The sequence below is a fragment of the Medicago sativa genome, chromosome 6 (genome assembly GCF_051527215.1).
Source record: "Medicago sativa cultivar Bolivia chromosome 6, Bolivia_mono, whole genome shotgun sequence".
Taxonomy (NCBI): Eukaryota; Viridiplantae; Streptophyta; class Magnoliopsida; order Fabales; family Fabaceae; genus Medicago; species Medicago sativa.
In genome coordinates, this window is record NC_140754.1 from 61599825 (window position 1) to 61618778 (window position 18954).

The following is an 18954-nucleotide window of genomic DNA, read 5'->3' on the forward strand; positions in this document are numbered from 1 at the left end:
GAATCAGTTTTACAAGGACTAAAACAAAATATCGAGGACCAAAACCAAATTTTTTATATTTGCAGGGACTAAAACCAATTTTTTTTTACAGGGACTAAAACCAAAACCCAGATATTTGCAGGGACCATTTTTATATTTAAACCTTATTATTGCATATACAATATTGAATTCTGTTTCTGATCACACTTCTAAAGTACATGTCTTTAGATGATATTTCTTATACCTCTTGTTATCTTTTATATTTTACAAATATTTCCTTTTTTTTGGTACAATACAAATATTTCATCCCAAATGGGGATCTTATGACGCCTGTAAGTTTAAATTTATTAGGTTAGGTGTGACCGAAGGAAAAGAAAGAGCAGTGGAAGTTGAATTGAAAAATGGAAGATGAAGCCGAAAACGACAGGATGAGTAACTTACCTGACTTTGTTTTGCTCCACATAATGAGATTTATGAACACAAAACAAGCTGTTCAAACTTGTGTGTTGTCGACTAGATGGAAGGATCTTTGGCGACAACTTACTAATCTTACATTGAATTATTTGGACTTCACTGATGGTTCAAAATATACCGCATTTGTGTTTTCATTTTTGTCTCATCGTCATGACTCAATTTCTTTGCTTGATATTTTTTTAAGTAACACGAGCAGCACTGCACTTGAACCTGAACACGTGGATAGGGTCATAACATATGTTGTGGCACATAATGTCCAAAACTTTACACTTAATTTTAATTTGAAAGCCAAACATGGTTACACTTTGAACCCTTGCATCTTTTCTTGCCATTCTTTGACACATCTAAATCTTTCCTGTTGGAGTGCTCCCGGGAGCATACAACTTCCTTCTCCCATGCAGTTGCCTGCATTGAAAAGCTTGCATCTTGGATATGTCACTTTTGCTGCAAATAACAACGGCATTGTAGATCCCTTTCGAGACTGTCACATGTTAAGCACATTGATCCTTCACTGTTGTGCAGTAGGTCGCAATGCAAAAATCCTCTACATATCTAATTCTAAGCTTTCTAATTTGAGAATGAATATGCTTCAAGATTTAAATTACAAAATTGTGCTTTCTACTCCAAACCTTAATTCTCTCACACTCTGGTGTGCTCTTCTTCCCGAGGTGTCTGCTTGTGATCTTTCTTTTCTTGAAGAAGTAAATATTCATGTTTTTTATTTTCAATCACGTGCTGAGAGGATATATTCAGCCTTAATTATTTGGCTGCAAGTACTCGCTGATTATGTTAAGATATTGACACTCTCTTCAAATACTCTTAAGGTAATCTCTTGTGTATGTTTTCTCCTTTATGTTTCTTATATTGCTTATAAAATGTTCGATGTGTCTACTTTCTTGTCAATACTCAATCTCTCCATCGTCCAGATGAGTATTATGAATTTGCAAATTGTGGTTTGTTCAAATTACGTTATGTTATGTTTCTATTTTACCAAAAGTTAAAAACACTTTGTACTGAATAGTGAATCACAAAATAATAGCGAGTTGTTCAAACTCTGCTACGATATAGCTACAATTTAGTACTCTTCAAAATATCTCTAATAAACTTTATTTGTGCAGGTTCTACTTCTCCGAACTTCGGATATAATCATTAGTCAACTTCCTTGCTTTGTTAAATTGAAGTCATTGAAATTGGAAGTGAATCCGTCACATATATCGGATGGGGAAGTAAGAAGGCTAGTGAAGTGCTTTAATACAAAATCTCCATTCGCCGAAGTGTTTATAAATTGATGTGATTTAAAGGCATGCATCTTCAGGTACATGTTCTTCTGAGTTCTTGTGTATACATATTTTTTCCCAGCTTATTCATATTGGTTTATGAAAAATTTTAATTTGGAGGAAATGTATTTCAATGGGGTGTGAAATGTTAAACAAGCAAATCAATTTACCCATTTAGCTTAAGCTAAGAGCCTAAGGGTGTGTTTGGTTGTGAGAAGAAGTTGAGAAGAGAGAAATAGGTGAGAGAGGGTATAGTAAGAGAGCAAGATAGGAAAAATAGAGTAGATTTGATTTGTTGTTTGGTTTAAGAGAGAGAGAGAGAGAGAGAGAGAGAGAGAGAGAGAGAGAGAGAGAGGTGTTGATAATTTTTGAAAATACTAATATACCCCTTCATTAAGAAACATATCAATCTCACATTTTTATTTTATTTTAATTAATTTCAGTAATTAATTAAGCCATCTTTTTTTATTTGATAATCTAAAATATAATCAAATTAATTAAATTATTCAAACGGACATTGATAATTTATTTTGTTAAAAAATTAATTAATTAAATGTTGAAGGAAAAAAACCACAAACGGAGAATATATACAAGGGAAGAACTATTTCTGTCTGTTCTTTAAAAAAAAACTGTTTATGTGTGTTACTAAAAAACAAATCATATTCATGTGTGAAAAAAAGAATTGCACTGCGTAGAACAAAAACATAAGGAAGGAGAATACTTGCAAAATATAACTGAGGAAAGGGTATGAAGTGGAAAGTGCAAAGAATGATACTTGCACATCAGCGAAGAAAGGAATTTTGGATTGAATAATTTTTTAAGCTAAGAATGATACTTGGGCTACTTTAGATTAGATGATAGGATGTTGAATTTGAGCTTTAACCAAATAAACTTGGACACACAAGTGGCGGTGCCGATGTTAGAATCCCAGTCACGGCGTCTGACCTAACAATTTCGACATTTTTGCATGTTGAACTAGGATTTCTGGGCCCAGTAATATTTTTACCAGTCACTAGCATTTGACTCAAAAATCTGTTTGCTTACAGTATTCTCGTTTTATTGTATTCTCGTTTCATTTTGTTTACTTGATTAAGTTCATTGTTTTGGTTTTTTTTTTTTTACGGCAAAATATTTCATATATTAATCATGGAAGCAAATACAAGAAGTACTACATCCAATGATAGGATAGAGTATAATGGGTACTTTGCCCAACAAAAAAACATACCAAATGATACCTATTTTATCAATTTTACCTTTAAATAAAATTGATATTTAACCGATTTTGATTTTGATTTGTTTTTTTTTTCCTTCTAATGATTTAATATTATCATTCCAGGGATATATAGTTTGAAGTTGACTCAATTGAAGATGATTACAATGCTTAAGGAGAATGCCCTCTTTACATTTATGCTTAAGATTGTTATTTTTATAGTTTGAAGCTATGTTTGGTGACTCTAGACAAGATCCTAAATCTAAATAGATATTTAATTGTGGTTAGTATTAATTAAATTTGTTTATCAATTATCTTTTCCCTTATGACGTTTTGGATGCAAGAGATGTGTTTAAATTGTTTGATTTCTTAAATGACCACAACGTTAACAGTGTCATTCCTTAACTAACAAAAATATTGTACTGAAATTAAATAAAAAAAACTTGAAATAATTTATGTATTAAAAATCATGTACTCAAATTAATCAAAAAAACTTGAAATAAGTTATGTATTTGATTGTGTCAAAAACAATAGTAGCAGTATTTCTCCCAGGAGTTTCATTATCTGATCCCCACTCAAATCCAAAGCTCCTTTTTCCTAAGTAGACTACACAAGTGGTGGGGTGACGAGATTCACTCTACGTACCACCGATGACCAAATTGTGATGGATGAAATTGGTAAGTACACCAAATTGTAACAAGTAATATGTATTAAGTATATCGTTTTCACATGGATTGTCGTTCAACTTAGCAATTAGTAAAAGGGTTAATAGTGTTTTACCCCCAGTAACATAGGTCATTTCCAGTTTTACCCCCTGTAAAATAAATTTTTTGGATTTCGTCCTTGTAATTTGAAGATTTTTGGTTTTGGACCTTCATGAATTTTGACTGTACAAAATCAAAGATATGACATGGGTAAACTGAAATTAGCTCAAATTAACAGTGGGTAAACCGAAATTTTCTCAAATTACAAGGGGGTAAACCTAAATTTGCTCAAATTACAGGGGGTGAAATTTTCCATGAAGGTGCAAAATCAAAAAATCTTCAAATTTCAAGGATGAATTTCAAAAAAACTATTTTACAGGGGAAAACCGAAAATGACCTAAAATATTTTACAGGGGAAAACCGAAAATGACCTATATTACAGGGGGTAAAGCACTATTAACCCTTAGCAAAATTTATTTAAAGAGTAATTAAAGAGATTAAAAGTGGATTGCGGGTTTTGATTACCCTGCCCAATTCGAGATTAGGTTTGCAAATAAGATATTTAGCGGCGATTAGGGAATTCTTGAATCCCCCTCATCTTTGATGCAATTAACTTAGTAAAACATCAGTTATGTGGTGTCTACTTATGATTTAAGAAACCAATTTTAGAACTCTTATTAACCCCAACGACAACATGTGCAGTACGTTAACCTAGTTAAAGTTACGGTGTCCCCAAAAGAAAGAATTAGAAAACATGAGGTTTCATACTTAATTTCATTAACTAGAATTAAGAAATAAGCAATTAGAACTGCCATTAAAAAAAGAATTTTGGATTGTCAATCCTGTTAATCTATACGGATCAATTATCAAGATTATCAATACGGATTCTCAATAGAAAAAGTATTAAGTACACACAAGAACGAAATAAATTGGACACAAGAAAAGCATAACCAAATAAAAACTTTATTAATATAATGCAACCTGATAGAATTCTGGCAAGTGCACCAAATACTATCGAAGTAGTAAAAATATCGATCCCACGAGGACTGTTTTTAACTTCAATAATTCAATCGCGTTATAAAAATGGGATGTATAAAAGTTTATTTTTGTTTGCCACTAGGCAGTAGATTTGGTTTGATTTTATGAAATCAAATAAAAGAATAGATTTGATTAAGAAAATATGGAGAGAGATGAGATCAGGTCTTCGAATCCTTTATGTTTCCCCTAATTGGTTACTGCACCTATTATTACTAATGATTTTCTAGTTTCACGATAGTTAACAAATTAGCCCGAATCAATCCCTTGAGTTAGGACCCTCTTCTTAAACTACAGCCCCTAATTCCTTAGGTGGTCTAATAATCCTTGAAGGTTTTAACGAACATTAATTTAATATCACTAACAAACGATTATCCATTCCTAGACTAACCATGTTTATTAGAACCATTCAATTAGGTCTAAGTCGAAAGCTATGGTCAGTAGTCATTCGATCTCACAAAATCATGTTTATATTTGATCAGGATATAAAAATCATTAAGAACAATTGAATTGAATAAAGACTAGAAATTCATTAATAAACAATAGAGTTTCACAGCAACATATGATCAATTAGGGTTACATAGGTTCATCTCCGACCTAATCTCTAAGAGATTTAGCTACTCATAATTAAGTTTACAAATAGCATAATCAATGGAAGAATTAAAACATACATAAAATGGGTTAGAGATGATGAAATCCTCTCCGCTGCAGCCTTCTGGGTGTTAAAATCGCCCTTTAGCTCTCCAAAATCGTTCTCTTTATGTTTGAGAGTGAGATGAGCTTAAATAGGCAACTTCTGGATCGCCCAAAATCGCACTACGATTGTAAAATCGTACCACGATGGCTTCATTAAACCCTAATTTCCTTTAAAGCCCTTCTTGAAATCGTATCACGATTGTCTGGATCGTATTACGATCCAGCTTCTTCAAAAACATGCTCTCTGACTTCAAGAAATCGCATTGCGATTAAAGAATCGCAATACGATTGGCTTCATTCCAGATCTTCCAAATTTGATGCTTTTAACTGCTCCTGGACACTTAATGTTGCTTAGAACTCTATCAAAATGTCAAAATAAGTCCTAAAAATCACGTAATGACAGCATGTCATCACAACCCCAAACTTAAACCATTCCTTGTCCTCAAGGAATTTGCTTGCAACAGTGACAGACGACAGTAAAATAACAGTTACCTGACAAAACGATAGTACCCAAAAGTTCATTCTCCTTCTAGCTAAAGATGAGCTAGTTTGACTTGTTCGCATCCACCAATTCACAACTCCTCGCATCAAATTGAAATAGGGTTCTACCAGTCGACATGCAGGTCTACATATTACCATACGCTTGAAAAGTTTCTAAACATCAATCAAAGTCAATATCATTACACACTTTTGAGGTCTTTAGGGTTATAACGGGGCTTAGGTGAAAGGTGGGATATATTTGGATAAGTAGGCTACACAAAATTTGAGTTAGGCATTCCTACGGAAGTTAGAGCACAAAATTCAATCCTTTAATCATTCACCTTGTGGAAATACAATTAATGCAAAGGTACTAGAGAATATTTTTAACATTTAGGGACAATCGAGTTTGAAGTTACTCGGATTTTCAAAGTTTTGTCCTTTTTTCATCATTCATTTTCATCATATTTTTTCATTTCATTTTTTTCATACACCATTTTTGTGTGTATTTTTCATGATAAAGTTCATTCTTTGTTCTCTTATTCTCTAGTACCCCCACCCCAAACTTAGTTGGTTGCAAATTCCAATAGCAACCCCAAACTTAATCTTTAGCAACATTCTACAATGCCTAACTCAGAAAAACAATAAGGGACAAGTCCTAAAAGTCTCTAAGCTTGTAATGTAGTTTGTCACCGAACAAAAAGTTCTAATCCTACCGGCTCAAATTTGGCTAAGAAATGGATAATATATAACAATTAAAATCAGGGTAGGCTTCAAAAAGGCTCACAGGACCAAGCACTTTTGCCTCAGTGTGTATTTAACAAAGACCAATCAATAATAGAGAAACAATGCAAGTTCTAGGAATGTAGTTGCATGGAAAACTAATCTAAATATAAGTAAATTGAAAAACAAAATTTGGCAATGAACCTTATGGCTGAGATTTCTGGGAGTATGTGACTACCTAGCAACGCCGTACACTTCACCTTTGAATCAAGTCACCCCTCCTTTAGAACTTTTGGAATACCGTTTCATCAAACAACTGTTACTAAACTGGAATAGGTCACATAACAAACAAATTCGTCAATAATAAACAAGTGCAAATTTATCACAAACGGGGAAATAAGTTCAACGGACTTTTGACAATACAAGAAAATGAAGAAAATACTTCAAAAGAAAAATAAGCAGAAATAAAGTAAATTTAGTGGGTTGCCTCCCACCCAGCGCTTCTTTATCGTCACTAGCTTGACTGCTAAGGGTCCTTAGAGGTCCTTCAGAATGAGTCCCACCCTTCCTTTTGGTAGGTCTCCACCTAGGTATGGCTTAACTCTTTGTCCATTCACTTTGAAACTTCGATCTCCTTCAGGTGTTACTAGTTTAACAGCTCCATACGGTGACACACTTTTGACCAAGAATGGTCCAGACCACTTTGACTTGAGCTTCCCAGGAAACAGCTTCAACCTGGAGTTATACAACAAAACTAGTTGTCCACAGTTAATATCCCTAGACACTAAGTTTTTGTCATGATACCTTTTTGTCCTGGCTTTATAGATGAGCGCATTTTCATACGCTCTAAGCCTCATCTCCTCAAGTTCATTAAGTTTCAGAATTCTTTTCTTACCAGCGGCTACTTGATCAAAATTTAAGGCCTTAATGGCCCAATAAGCTTTATGTTCTAGCTCTACTGGAAGATGACATGCCTTTCCATAGACTAACTGATAGGGTGAGTACCGAAGATGAGTCTTAAAAGCTGTCCTATATGCCCACAGTGCGTCATCTAATTTCCTAGACCAATCTTTCCTATTTGACGCAACTGTCTTCTCCAAAATCTGTTTCAACTATCGGTTTGAAACCTCTGCTTGACCACTAGTTTGTGGGTGATAGGGAGTTGCAACTTTGTGCTTAATGTTATACCTTTTGAGCACATTTTCAAGAAAATTATTGCAAAAATGCTTCCCCCCATCACTGATCAATACTCTAGGGGTTCCAAACCTAGTGAAAATATTCTTTTGAAGGAAGTTGACAACCGTTTTGGCATCATTAGCAACACATGGTATCGCTTCAACCCACTTTGTGACATAATCAACACAGACTAGAATATGGAGATAAGAGTAAGAGGAAGGGAATGGTCCCATAAAATCAATACCCCAACAGTCAAATGGTTCAACTTCAATGATTCCTTTTAGGGGCATTTCATTCCTCTTTGATATGTTACCTGTCCTTTGGCATCTGTCACATCTTGTGACAAAGTCGTGACAATCTTTGAAATGGGTGGGCCACCAGAATCCACTTTGCAAAAATTTTTCAGCTGTTCTTTCTCCACTGTGGTGGCCTCCATAAGCTGAGCTATGGCAGTGCCACATGATACTATGTGCTTCCTCACCTGCAACACAACGTCTAATCAAACCGTCAGTACCTACCTTAAACAGATACGGGTCATCCCACAAGTAGTGGTTTGCATCTTTGAAGAACTTTTTCCTCTGAGGGTAAGTCAAATCATCAGGAACTATGTTGCCAGCCTTAAAGTTTTCCATGTCAGCAAACCAAGGTCTTTCTCCAATAGCAAACAGCTGTTCATCGGGGAACTCGGCCTTGATGGCCTTCTCCTTCTTTGTCACCTCATCATTCTCCAGCCTTGAGAGGTGGTCAACTACCACGTTCTCGACTCCCTTCTTGTCACGAATCTCAAGATCAAATTCTTGCAATAATAGGATCCACCTCAACAGTCGTGGCTTTGAATCACCTTTTGTTAAGAGATATTTAAGAGTTGCATGATCTGTAAAAACAATGACTTTGGAGCCTATTAGATAAGAACGTAATTTTTCCAACGCAAAGATTACAGCAAGCAATTCCTTTTCAGTGGTGGAATAGTTAACTTGATTTTCATTTAAAACCTTGCTTGCATAGTAAATTGCATGGAAAAATTTGTTCTTGCGTTGGCCTAGGACTGGACCAACAGCATAATCACTTGCATCACACATAAGTTCAAAAGGTAAATCCCAATCGGGTGCAATGATTATTGGTGCATTCACCAACTTGTTTTTTATCAAAGAAAAAGCATTTAGACATTCAGAATCAAAATTAAACTCGTTTTCTTTGACCAAGAGGTTACAGAGGGGTTTGGAAATTTTAGAAAAGTCTTTTATGAACCGCCGATAGAACCCGGCATGCCCCAAGAAACTCCTCACTCCTTTAACATTAACAGGTGGGGGAAGTTTCTCTATAACCTCTATCTTAGCTTGGTCCACCTCAATGCCTTTAGCACTTATTTTATGCCCCAAAACTATACCTTCAGTTACCATAAAATGACATTTTTCCCAATTCAAAACAAGGTTAGTTTCGGTGCATCTTTTAAGTACTGCATTTAAATGGAACAAGCATTGATCAAAAGACTTACCAAAAACAGAAAAATCATCCATAAATACCTCAATGTTCTTCTCTATCATATCAGAGAAGATGGAGAGCATACACCTTTGAAAGGTCGCCGGCGCATTACACAGCCCAAAGGGCATCCTTCGATAAGCAAACACTCCAAATGGACAAGTGAAGGCAGTCTTTTCTTGATCTTCCGGAGCCACTGCAATTTGATTATACCCCGAATACCCATCCAAGAAGCAATAAAAGGCTTGGCCAGCCAATCTCTCAATCATTTGATCCATGAATGGTAATGGAAAGTGGTCCTTTCTTGTTGCGGTGCTCAACCTCCGGTAGTCTATACACATTCTCCAACCAGTGACGGTGCGGGTGGGTATCAATTCATTTTTTTCATTTGCCACCACCGTCATTCCTCCTTTCTTTGGTACCACGTGAACTGGACTTACCCATGAGCTATCTGAGATAGGGTAAATCATACCTGCATCTAGTAACTTCAGCACCTTTTCTTCACCACTTCCTTCATTGTTGGGTTAAGTCTCCCTTGAGGTTGAACCACCGGTTTGTATTCAGCCTCCATGTGTATTTTGTGCATGCAATAAGCTGGACTAATACCCTTCAAATCAGAAATGTTCCACCCCAAAGCTCCTTGATTGTCTCATAACACCCTCATTAATTTTTCTTCTTCCAAAGGTGTCAAGGTATTGCTGATGATTACTGGTTTAGAGGCATCCTTAGTGAGAAAAACATACTTCAAGTGAGAAGGGAGTTCTTTTAATTCTGGATTTTTCTCTCCTTCTCCACTCAAAATAGGAGCATCCATAGAATACTTTCCCATTAATTCTTCTATTTTTACCGGACCCAAGTCTTGCTTGCGTGCTTCTAGTTGCTTAACACAATCACTTACTTCAAGATCTTCATCATCTCCACATCTTGCTATAGAATTCACAATTGCACGTTCAAGAGGTTGTGTTGGTTGATGTTCACAAGAATCATCTTTAACTATTTCTTCAACAACGTTAATCCGGTAACACTTGGGATTTTCATCTTTGTGCTTCATGGCCTCAAATATATTAAACACGACTTGCTCCTTATGGAATCTCAACATTAGCTCTCCTTTCTCAATGTCAATCAAAGCACGGCCAGTTGCAAGGAAAGGTCTTCCTAGAATGAGTGGCATATCCTCATCTTCAGCCATATCTAAGATCACAAAATCTGCCGGAAACACCAAGTCATTAACCTTGACTAGCACATCTTCAAGCACACCGAAAGGATAAGAGATTGACCGATCAGCTAAAGTAATGGTCATTCTTGTTGGTTTTGGCTCCCCACACTTAAGTTTCTTCATCATTGAAAGGGGCATCAAGTTGATACTTGCTCCCAAATCACATAAAGCTCTACCAATGTCTACCGGTCCAATTGAACAAGGGATAGTAAAGGCTCCAGGATTCTTCAACTTAGGTGGCAGCTTCTTTTGAAGAATAGCACTACAATTTTCAGAAAGTGCGATGTTCTCATCGTCCTTAGGCTTTCTTCTTTTAGTCAACAAGTCTTTCATGAACTTAGCAAACAACGACATTTGATCAAGAGCTTCACCGAAAGGAATATTCACCTGAAGTTGTGAGAAAAGTTGCATGAACTTCTTGAATTGACCTTCATCCTTTTCCTTCTTCTTGGATAGGTGGGGATATGGAAGCTTCACATATGATGGAATAACTTGTGGTTTATCTCCATCTTTCAGAATTTGACTCTTCGACTTCCTCAAGATTGAATCTTCATCTATCAATTTCTCACTTTTTTCTCCCTCTATTTCTTTCTTCCTTTCATTTTCAACTACTCCATGATCATTTCCTTTTTCAACTACACCCTCATCATTCTTTTCCTCAACTACTACATCATCAACCTTCTTTGGAGCTTTTGGAACTAAAGGTGTCAAAACCTTTTTGCTCCTCAATTCAATAGCATTACAAGACTCATTCTTAGGGTTTTCTTTAGTGTTACCTGAGAATCTGCCTTTGTTTTATTCAGCCAATTGCTTAGCTAATTGCCCCAACTGAGTTTCAAGCATCTTTCTTGAAGCTTCATTATTCTTTCTTTCAGCTTCTTGACTTTTCTTCATCTCTTCGAAGTTGCCTTGAGTCATCTTCATGAAATTCATCATAGTTTCCTCGAGAGCTGATGGCTTTCTTTGTTGTTGTTGTGGAGGAGTGAGCATCTGAGAGTTCAAAGCATTGTTATTTGAGTAGCTTAGATTGGGATGCTTATTGATGCCTGAATTGTAGTATTGATTTTGCCTTTGATATCCTCCCATGAAGTTAGCTTCTTCACTCGATCCTTCTGGAACACATTCACCGTTGGGATGTTCTTCACCACATAAGTCACACTTGATTGCAGCTACTTGTTGTTGCTTATGAGCCAAAGTGAAGCCTTGAAAATCCTTAGTTAGAGCTTCGATTTGTTTGTTCATAGCTGCTTGGTTAGCAAGGATAGCAGTTTGCTCACTTACCCCAAACACTCCTCTTTCTTTCTTCTTAGCTAGATCACGATACTCATTGCCAGCCATGTTTTCAATTAGAGCTTGAACTTCATGATCAGTTTTGCTTTTGAGACTACCTCCCGCGGAAGCATCTAAGAACATTCTCATGTTTGGTGTCACCCCCTCAGTGAAGATTTGGAGGTATTGCTTCTCGGTGAACTCATGATTAGGGCATCTCTTCAGAAGCAAATTGAATCGCTCCCAAACATCATACAATGATTCACCTTCTCCTTGCTTGAAGTTAGAGATCTCCATCTTCTTTTCCCAATATTTAGACATAGGGAAATATTTCTCCAAGAACTTCAGCTCTAACTCTTCCCATGTTTGGACAGTCCCGTTTGGAATTGTTAGCAACCAATCTTTTGCTCTTCCCGTCAAGGTAAAAGGGAATAGCCTTAGTTTCTTTTGTGCTTCAGTCACGGTGGCTGGTTGCACACAAAACTCGCAAGTTTCAGCAAAGCGGCTCAAGTGTTCATGAGGACTCATAGCTTCAGTCCCATCGAATTGCTTGTCCCTCAAACCGTTGAGGACAGTTGTCTTGATGTCGAAAGCTACGGGGTTAGCTGGTTGAAAAGTATGGGTCAGTTGACCGCGATGAGTGGCTAACCCGTAGTCTCCTAGCTTAGGTCTCGGTGGTACAACTCCTTCTCCTTCCATAGTTGCAGATTTAGGAGAAGAGATCGTTTCAGATTCAGTTGAGAGTGGTTCCGGTATTTGTTCTCGAACACCCGGTGGAACGGACTAAGCTAACCTTTGCAACCGGACAGCTTTCCGAAGTGCTCTAGCAGTTCTTTCAATTTCTGGATTGTACTCTAAGTCGTCTGAGCTCTGTTTACCTCGCATAAACAACAAAATACCTTAGTAGCACTGCACAACGCAAAGTAATCAAGTGAATATGAAAACAAAAAAATAAAAATTAAAAACAGAAAATTGAATTGCAAAAACCCTAAATTATAACGTAATTGCCTTGTTGAAATAAATCAACAGTCCCCGGCAACGGCGCCAAAAACTTGATAGAATTCTGGCAAGTGCACCAAATACTATCGAAGTAGTAAAAATATCGATCCCACGAGGACTGTTTTTAACTTCAATAATTCAATCGCGTTATAAAAATGGGATGTATAAAAGTTTATTTTTGTTTGCCACTAGGCAGTAGATTTGGTTTGATTTTATGAAATCAAATAAAAGAATAGATTTGATTAAGAAAATATGGAGAGAGATGAGATCAGGTCTTCGAATCCTCTATGTTTCCCCTAATTGGTTACTGCACCTATTATTACTAATGATTTTCTAGTTTCACGATAGTTAACAAATTAGCCCTAATCAATCCCTTGAGTTAGGACCCTCTTCTTAAACTACAGCCCCTAATTCCTTAGGTGGTCTAATAATCCTTGAAGGTTTTAACGAACGTTAACCTGATATCACTAACAAACGATTATCCATTCCTAGACTAACCATGTTTATTAGAACAATTCAATTAGGTCTAAGTCGAAAGCTATGGTCAGTAGTCATTCGATCTCACAAAATCATGTTTATATTTGATCAGGATATAAAAAGCATTAAGAACAATTGAATTGAATAAAGACTAGAAATTCATTAATAAACAATAGAGTTTCACAGCAACATATGATCAATTAGGGTTACATAGGTTCATCTCCGACCTAATCTCTAAGAGATTTAGCTACTCATAATTAAGTTTACAAATAGCATAATCAATGGAAGAATTAAAACATACATAAAATGGGTTAGAGATGATGAAATCCTCTCCGCTGCAGCCTTCTGGGTGTTAAAATCGCCCTTTAGCTCTCCAAAATTGTTCTCTTTATGTTTGAGAGTGAGATGAGCTTAAATATGCAACTTCTGGATCGCCCAAAATCCACTACACCATTTATCCTCTCCTGGAACAATTGAAAAACGTTGCCAGAACTGTTAAAAGCGTTGCCAAAAAGAATAGGGGACGTTTTTCAGGGGTCTCCTATGCGAGCGTCGCCTATAGTCTAAGGCGACGATTTTTTCACACTTTTGGGCACACTTTTTATAAACGTCTCCTAAAGTCCGGGAATAGGGGACGCTTTTCTGGAGAAAAATAGGCGACGTTTTCAATTGTTGCCATATCTAACAACAATTCATAAGCGTTGCCTAATACTTGAAAAAATAAAAAAAAATAAAATTAATTTGTTTGATATATTTAAACCTAGGCTGATTGGATGACATTTTATAAATAAAAATAGAGTCATCCTCATTTCTCAAGTTTATGTCCTACATCAACATATTTTCATAAAAATTCATATATTACAAACTTTTATCAATACAAAAACTCATACCAATATGATGAGTATTTTACAAACTTTTATCAATACAAAAACTCATACCAATGATGAGTATTTTTTTAACTTCAAATAACAGGGAGCATTTCCTTACCGATAACAAAGGCAGTATGTTCTGGAACAAATCAAACCCAAGAGTTCAAACTAAATTGTTTGGCTAACTCCACTAAACAATGAGCATCACATTCTTACACATTTTGATAAAAGTTACCATACAATTAGAAAAACTAGATAAAATTCCACAACAATCTAACATAACATTACTAGTGGAAGCTACTTCAATTTTGCCTTCGAGGCATTTGACACAGACCCCAATATCCATTTCCACTAGAAAGTGACCACCTTGATTAGTAGCTTGAATCCAGTTCAGACACCAACGAAGGGCAAGTGCTTCATCCAAGGTGGGGTCAACTTTTAGTTGTTGCACGTGTCTATGAAGGAGAACAACAACCATCATGCTCCAATGCTTTGCCTTACTTTCTATGATAAGTTTTGTCTTACTTTCTATGAATCAAAATAACCAACATCAACATTAAGTATTGACTAAACAATATGAAAAGCTTTGCCTTACTTTCTATGAATCAATTTCATGCACTAATACTCCTTTCCACATCTCATTTAATTACTTCCTACACAACAATGAGAACAATTATACAATAAGGAAGTATACACATCTACATATTACAAAAAAGCAATTGTGCTTCAGCCAACACATAAGTGAACCCAACAACAAAAATATGTAACTTAGAAATAAAACATTAACCATTAGATATAGATTAACTAAAAGGTCTCTCAACTTTCAACAAAATCCAAATGCAAGAACAAAATGAAGAGAATTTAGTAGAAGCAGAAGCATGCGAAGCAAAACATGAATGTATGTCACAGTATAACACAAACCTCAATAGTAGAACCCAACACATCCTTGCTAACATTTTCTAAGGGGAAACCCATTTCTTCTTTAATTTTTACATTTTCCTGACAAATTCAATGAATGCAAGAAAGTAAAGCTACATGTCATTGAAGTGGATAATTTCCGAACCTACAGCAATATACTCCTAACAATAGGTACTTTTGTAGCTATATAAATATACCAGCAACCTACAACCATACACTTCTAACATTGATATTTGTGAAAAACAATGCAAAGTATTATTGAATCTATTAGTATTACAAAACCAAATCTATTAGTTAAAGTTTCAATTAATGCTCAATAACATTAACAAATAAATCAATCAACTAACACTAAGGAAAAAAAACACTCACTTGATCATTGTGCCATCGTATCCAATTGAAGGCCTGCACTCATGTCACCATACTCTAGTGTCAGCGTTGCTTTGCCGCGCCGCGCCCAAGGCTTAGAGGTGCCGGCCGTAATTGATTCCGTACCATCTCTTACTAATTGATATCCCTTGCAGAACTTCCAACCAACTCAAAAACCCAAATAACAAATAACAGACAAATTGATGAATTAAATAACATACAAATTTCATCATCATCAATAATTTTATAAATTAAATCCAAATTATTTAAATCAATGAATCATTGTTAAATAAAAATTAGGGAAAACATGAAACCTAACTGAAATATGAAGGAACTGCAATGCAAAATTAAGAGTGAGACGTAAATAAAAAATAAAAAATCATACATATATCATATAAACACAGAAAAAAAATAAGAATCTTGATAGCGTAATACTCTTGCGATTCATCAAACTCAGAGTCAGAATCTTGATAGCGTTTCAGATCACGCAAAGTCTGAATCCCACTTTGCCGACTACCAGAGCCGCTTTTCTTGCCAATTGACCTTCGGGATCGAAGCTTATACAGAGCACGTGACAGCGACTGTGACAACGATTGCGAAAGAGGAGAGTCATCATGGTGAAAATCACGTGAAAGAGAATCGGAAGGTGAAACAGGATTTGAAGAGAGAAATCGAACTCGTAAGGGGTTTAGGGATTTGAAGAGAGACATCGAAGGGATGAAGTGAGTGGAGTACGTGTCTCTGGAAGGGATAATGTTTTATTTATTTATTTTTGACAGAAGGAAAGGGATAATGTTCTAAACTTCTAATTGTGTAATTTCTAATCAAGTGTGTATTTTTCTTTTAAAATAATAATAATTAAATGTGTATTATTTCTTTATGGATAAGCTCTACGGATTAGTTGTGTAAAAAAAAAAAGCTCTACGGATTAGTTCAATTGGTTACTTAGGAACTGACCGATAAAACTTAATATTATATTATATATTATAGAGTTTAATTAATATATTTTATTAGTGTAGAATTATTTTATGCGCATCCTTTCAAAAAAAAAATCAGCCAAAATTTTTTATTTGTTTTTCCGCTCTTTTTATTACACTAACGTTTAAGAAAGTTGTTTACTAGTATAATTGAGATAAAGAAAAAGTAAGTATAGCAATTTTATACTTAACTACTCTTTTTTTTACGTTTACTTAACAACTCCTTCAAAAAAAAATTATATACTAAATGACAAAAAAATTATACTTAGATTTTTTATTAACTTTTAAATTTATTTTTAATAAACCTCTCCATGTAATTTTTATAATATTTTTTATAATATTATAATTTATTTTTAATAAACCTCTCCATGTAATTTTTATAATATTTTTTATAATATTATAAAAAAAAATTATAATATTTTTAATTTTAGTGTGTGTGTGTGTGTGTATATATGGGCTGGAAATCAGTCGAATCGAACCTGTTTGAGCTCGACTCGAATCGATAATAATTGGCTCAGCTCGAAACTCGACTCGAGTTCGATACGAACCTTTTTTAACTAGAGTTCAACTCGTTTAAAGTTCACGAACAACTTGTTTCGGCTCGTTAGGTTCAATTCATTGGCTCAAATTTCAACACATGTAACAAATAGATAAAAATAAATTTAAATATTAAAAAAAATGTAACAAACACGATATGAATAAATTTATGTTTGGTTTTTTCCTTTATCATTTAAAAAGTGTAACAAATTAGATGAGTATATTTATTCTTACTTTTTATTATCCCAATTATACCCTTGAATTGTGTCATTCAAAAAATATTCTAGATTAATTTTTTTTTTGTTATATTGATGTCATTGAAGTAGATAATCACCGTTAGTTTGGTTTTTTATAACTTGAAAGCAAAAATATTTATATTTTTAGTTTTAATCAAAATCAAAAAAAAGATTATAAAAAAAAATATTGTTCATAATTTTCAAACGTTGGCACAATAAAAAGAGCGAAAAGACGGCCACGTCCGTCTTTTCGCTAGTAACCATAAAATATACTTCTATATTATATTATTATTATTATTATGTGTTAGATATATTTTATTTTTATTTTTATTTCATTAAATTTTTTTACCAAATTTTATAAATGCTACCCATAAAATATACTCATATATTATATTATTATTACTAGCGAAAAGATGGACACTCACGTGCCCGTCTTTTCGCTCTTTTTTAATACGCTAACGTTTGAAAAAAAATGGGTTCAACCGGATTATTGATGAACTACATGACTAAACCGGATTAAACCGGATAAATCAGATTTATAACTCGATCTCTATAAAAAAAACGTGCACTTGTATTAAACTGGGTTTGATTAGATTAATCTGGATCACTCAATCACAGAAAATAAAAACAAAAACTAATAAAACTTACCAGTTGTCAAAACTTATATCAAAATTTACCATTATATGTGAATTTCATACCTACACAAATTCATTCTGTATATAAATAAATATTAGAAATTTATTCTAGTTTTAATAAATAGGTTTAGAGAGAAACATTAAAAATATGTTATAATTTAAAATAAGAAACATTAACAATATGTTATAATTTTAAAATAAGAGTTAAATTAATTTTTTTATATGAGTTAATTTAACCTTATATGATTCAAGTGGTTAATTTAACCCCTCTCTCTAGAAATTTGATGTTGGTGAAATTTTTATGCAACAATCTAAAATTGTCCCCAAAAGTATCTAAGGGGACAATTAATGGTTGTCACCAAAGAAATGATAGTGTGACACTCTAAAATCGTCCCCAAAAGTATCTAAGGGGACAATTAACGGTTGTCACCAACGAAATAACAGTGTAACGCTCCAAAATCGTCCCCAAAAGTATTTTAGGGGACGTTTATCAGGGGTTGCGAAAATATATTTGGCAATAGGCATAAATCGTTGCCTTAGAGACTTTTAGGGGACAATTTTTACACGTCCCCTAAAAAAGTGTTGCCAGAGACAATAAATGGTGTAGTGATCGCACTACGATTGCAAAATCGTACCACGATGGCTTCATTAAACCATAATTTCCTTTAAAGCCCTTCTTGAAATCGTATCACGATTGTCTGGATCGTATTACGATCCATCTTCTTCAAAAACATGCTCTCTGACTTCAAGAAATCGCATTGCGATTAAAGAATCGCAATACGATTGGCTTCATTCCAGATCTTCCAAATTTGATGCTTTTAACTGCTCCTGGACACTTAATGTTGCTTAGAACTCTATCAAAATGTCAAAATAAGTCCTAAAAATTACGTAATGACAGCATGTCATCACAACCAATAAGAAGGGGTTCATACTAGAACCCTAATCAAAGAGGTTTAGTTGCACATGGAAACAAACATCTTAACAAAACAATAGAAAAACTTACCTTAGAGAGAACAAGAGGAGGATGGAGAGCCTCTGCCTTGAAACTCTGATGTTTGATCCTTGCCTTGGAACTTGATACACATTTCATAGGTAAGGTTTGACAGAAGGAAAATTAAGATTAGGACAAGTTAAATTTGTTGAATAAAATACAAATTTGTATGATTCTATTTTGCTGCATATCATGTACTTGTGTATTGTCGACTAGATGGAAAGATCTTTGGAA

General features: G+C 34.6%; 1 protein-coding gene and 1 long non-coding RNA gene across 3 annotated transcripts; one reads left to right on the forward strand and one right to left on the reverse strand.

Annotated features, from left to right (window-relative positions):
* The first annotated feature begins 336 nt into the window (after positions 1-336).
* On the forward strand, positions 337-1742 carry LOC146916110 (FBD-associated F-box protein At1g66310-like). The gene is made up of 2 exons (XM_085721548.1): positions 337-1406; positions 1572-1742. Exons 1-2 carry the CDS (start codon positions 381-383, stop codon positions 1740-1742), a joined length of 1197 nt encoding a protein of 398 aa, XP_085577674.1. The 5' UTR covers positions 337-380.
* Positions 1743-14203: 12461 nt separating this feature from the next.
* On the reverse strand, positions 14204-15750 carry LOC146916111 (uncharacterized). Of its 2 annotated transcripts, XR_015013709.1 has the most exons (3): positions 15348-15750; positions 14982-15059; positions 14204-14713 (listed from the first exon to the last, which is right to left on the reverse strand). It is a non-coding gene; the product is annotated as an uncharacterized LOC146916111 (long non-coding RNA). The 2 variants fall into 2 exon arrangements; XR_015013710.1 differs by lacking the exon at positions 14982-15059.
* Positions 15751-18954: the final 3204 nt, after the last annotated feature.

What these genes read in the sequence shown, in the direction of transcription:
- LOC146916110 (XM_085721548.1), top strand. Translation starts at nt 381, where the DNA reads ATGGAAGATGAAGCCGAAAACGACAGGATGAGTAACTTACCTGACTTT. An exon ending in TTATGAATTTGCAAATTGTG is followed by an intron (nt 1,407 to 1,571) that starts GTTTGTTCAAAT and finishes TTATTTGTGCAG; the next exon opens with GTTCTACTTCTCCGAACTTC.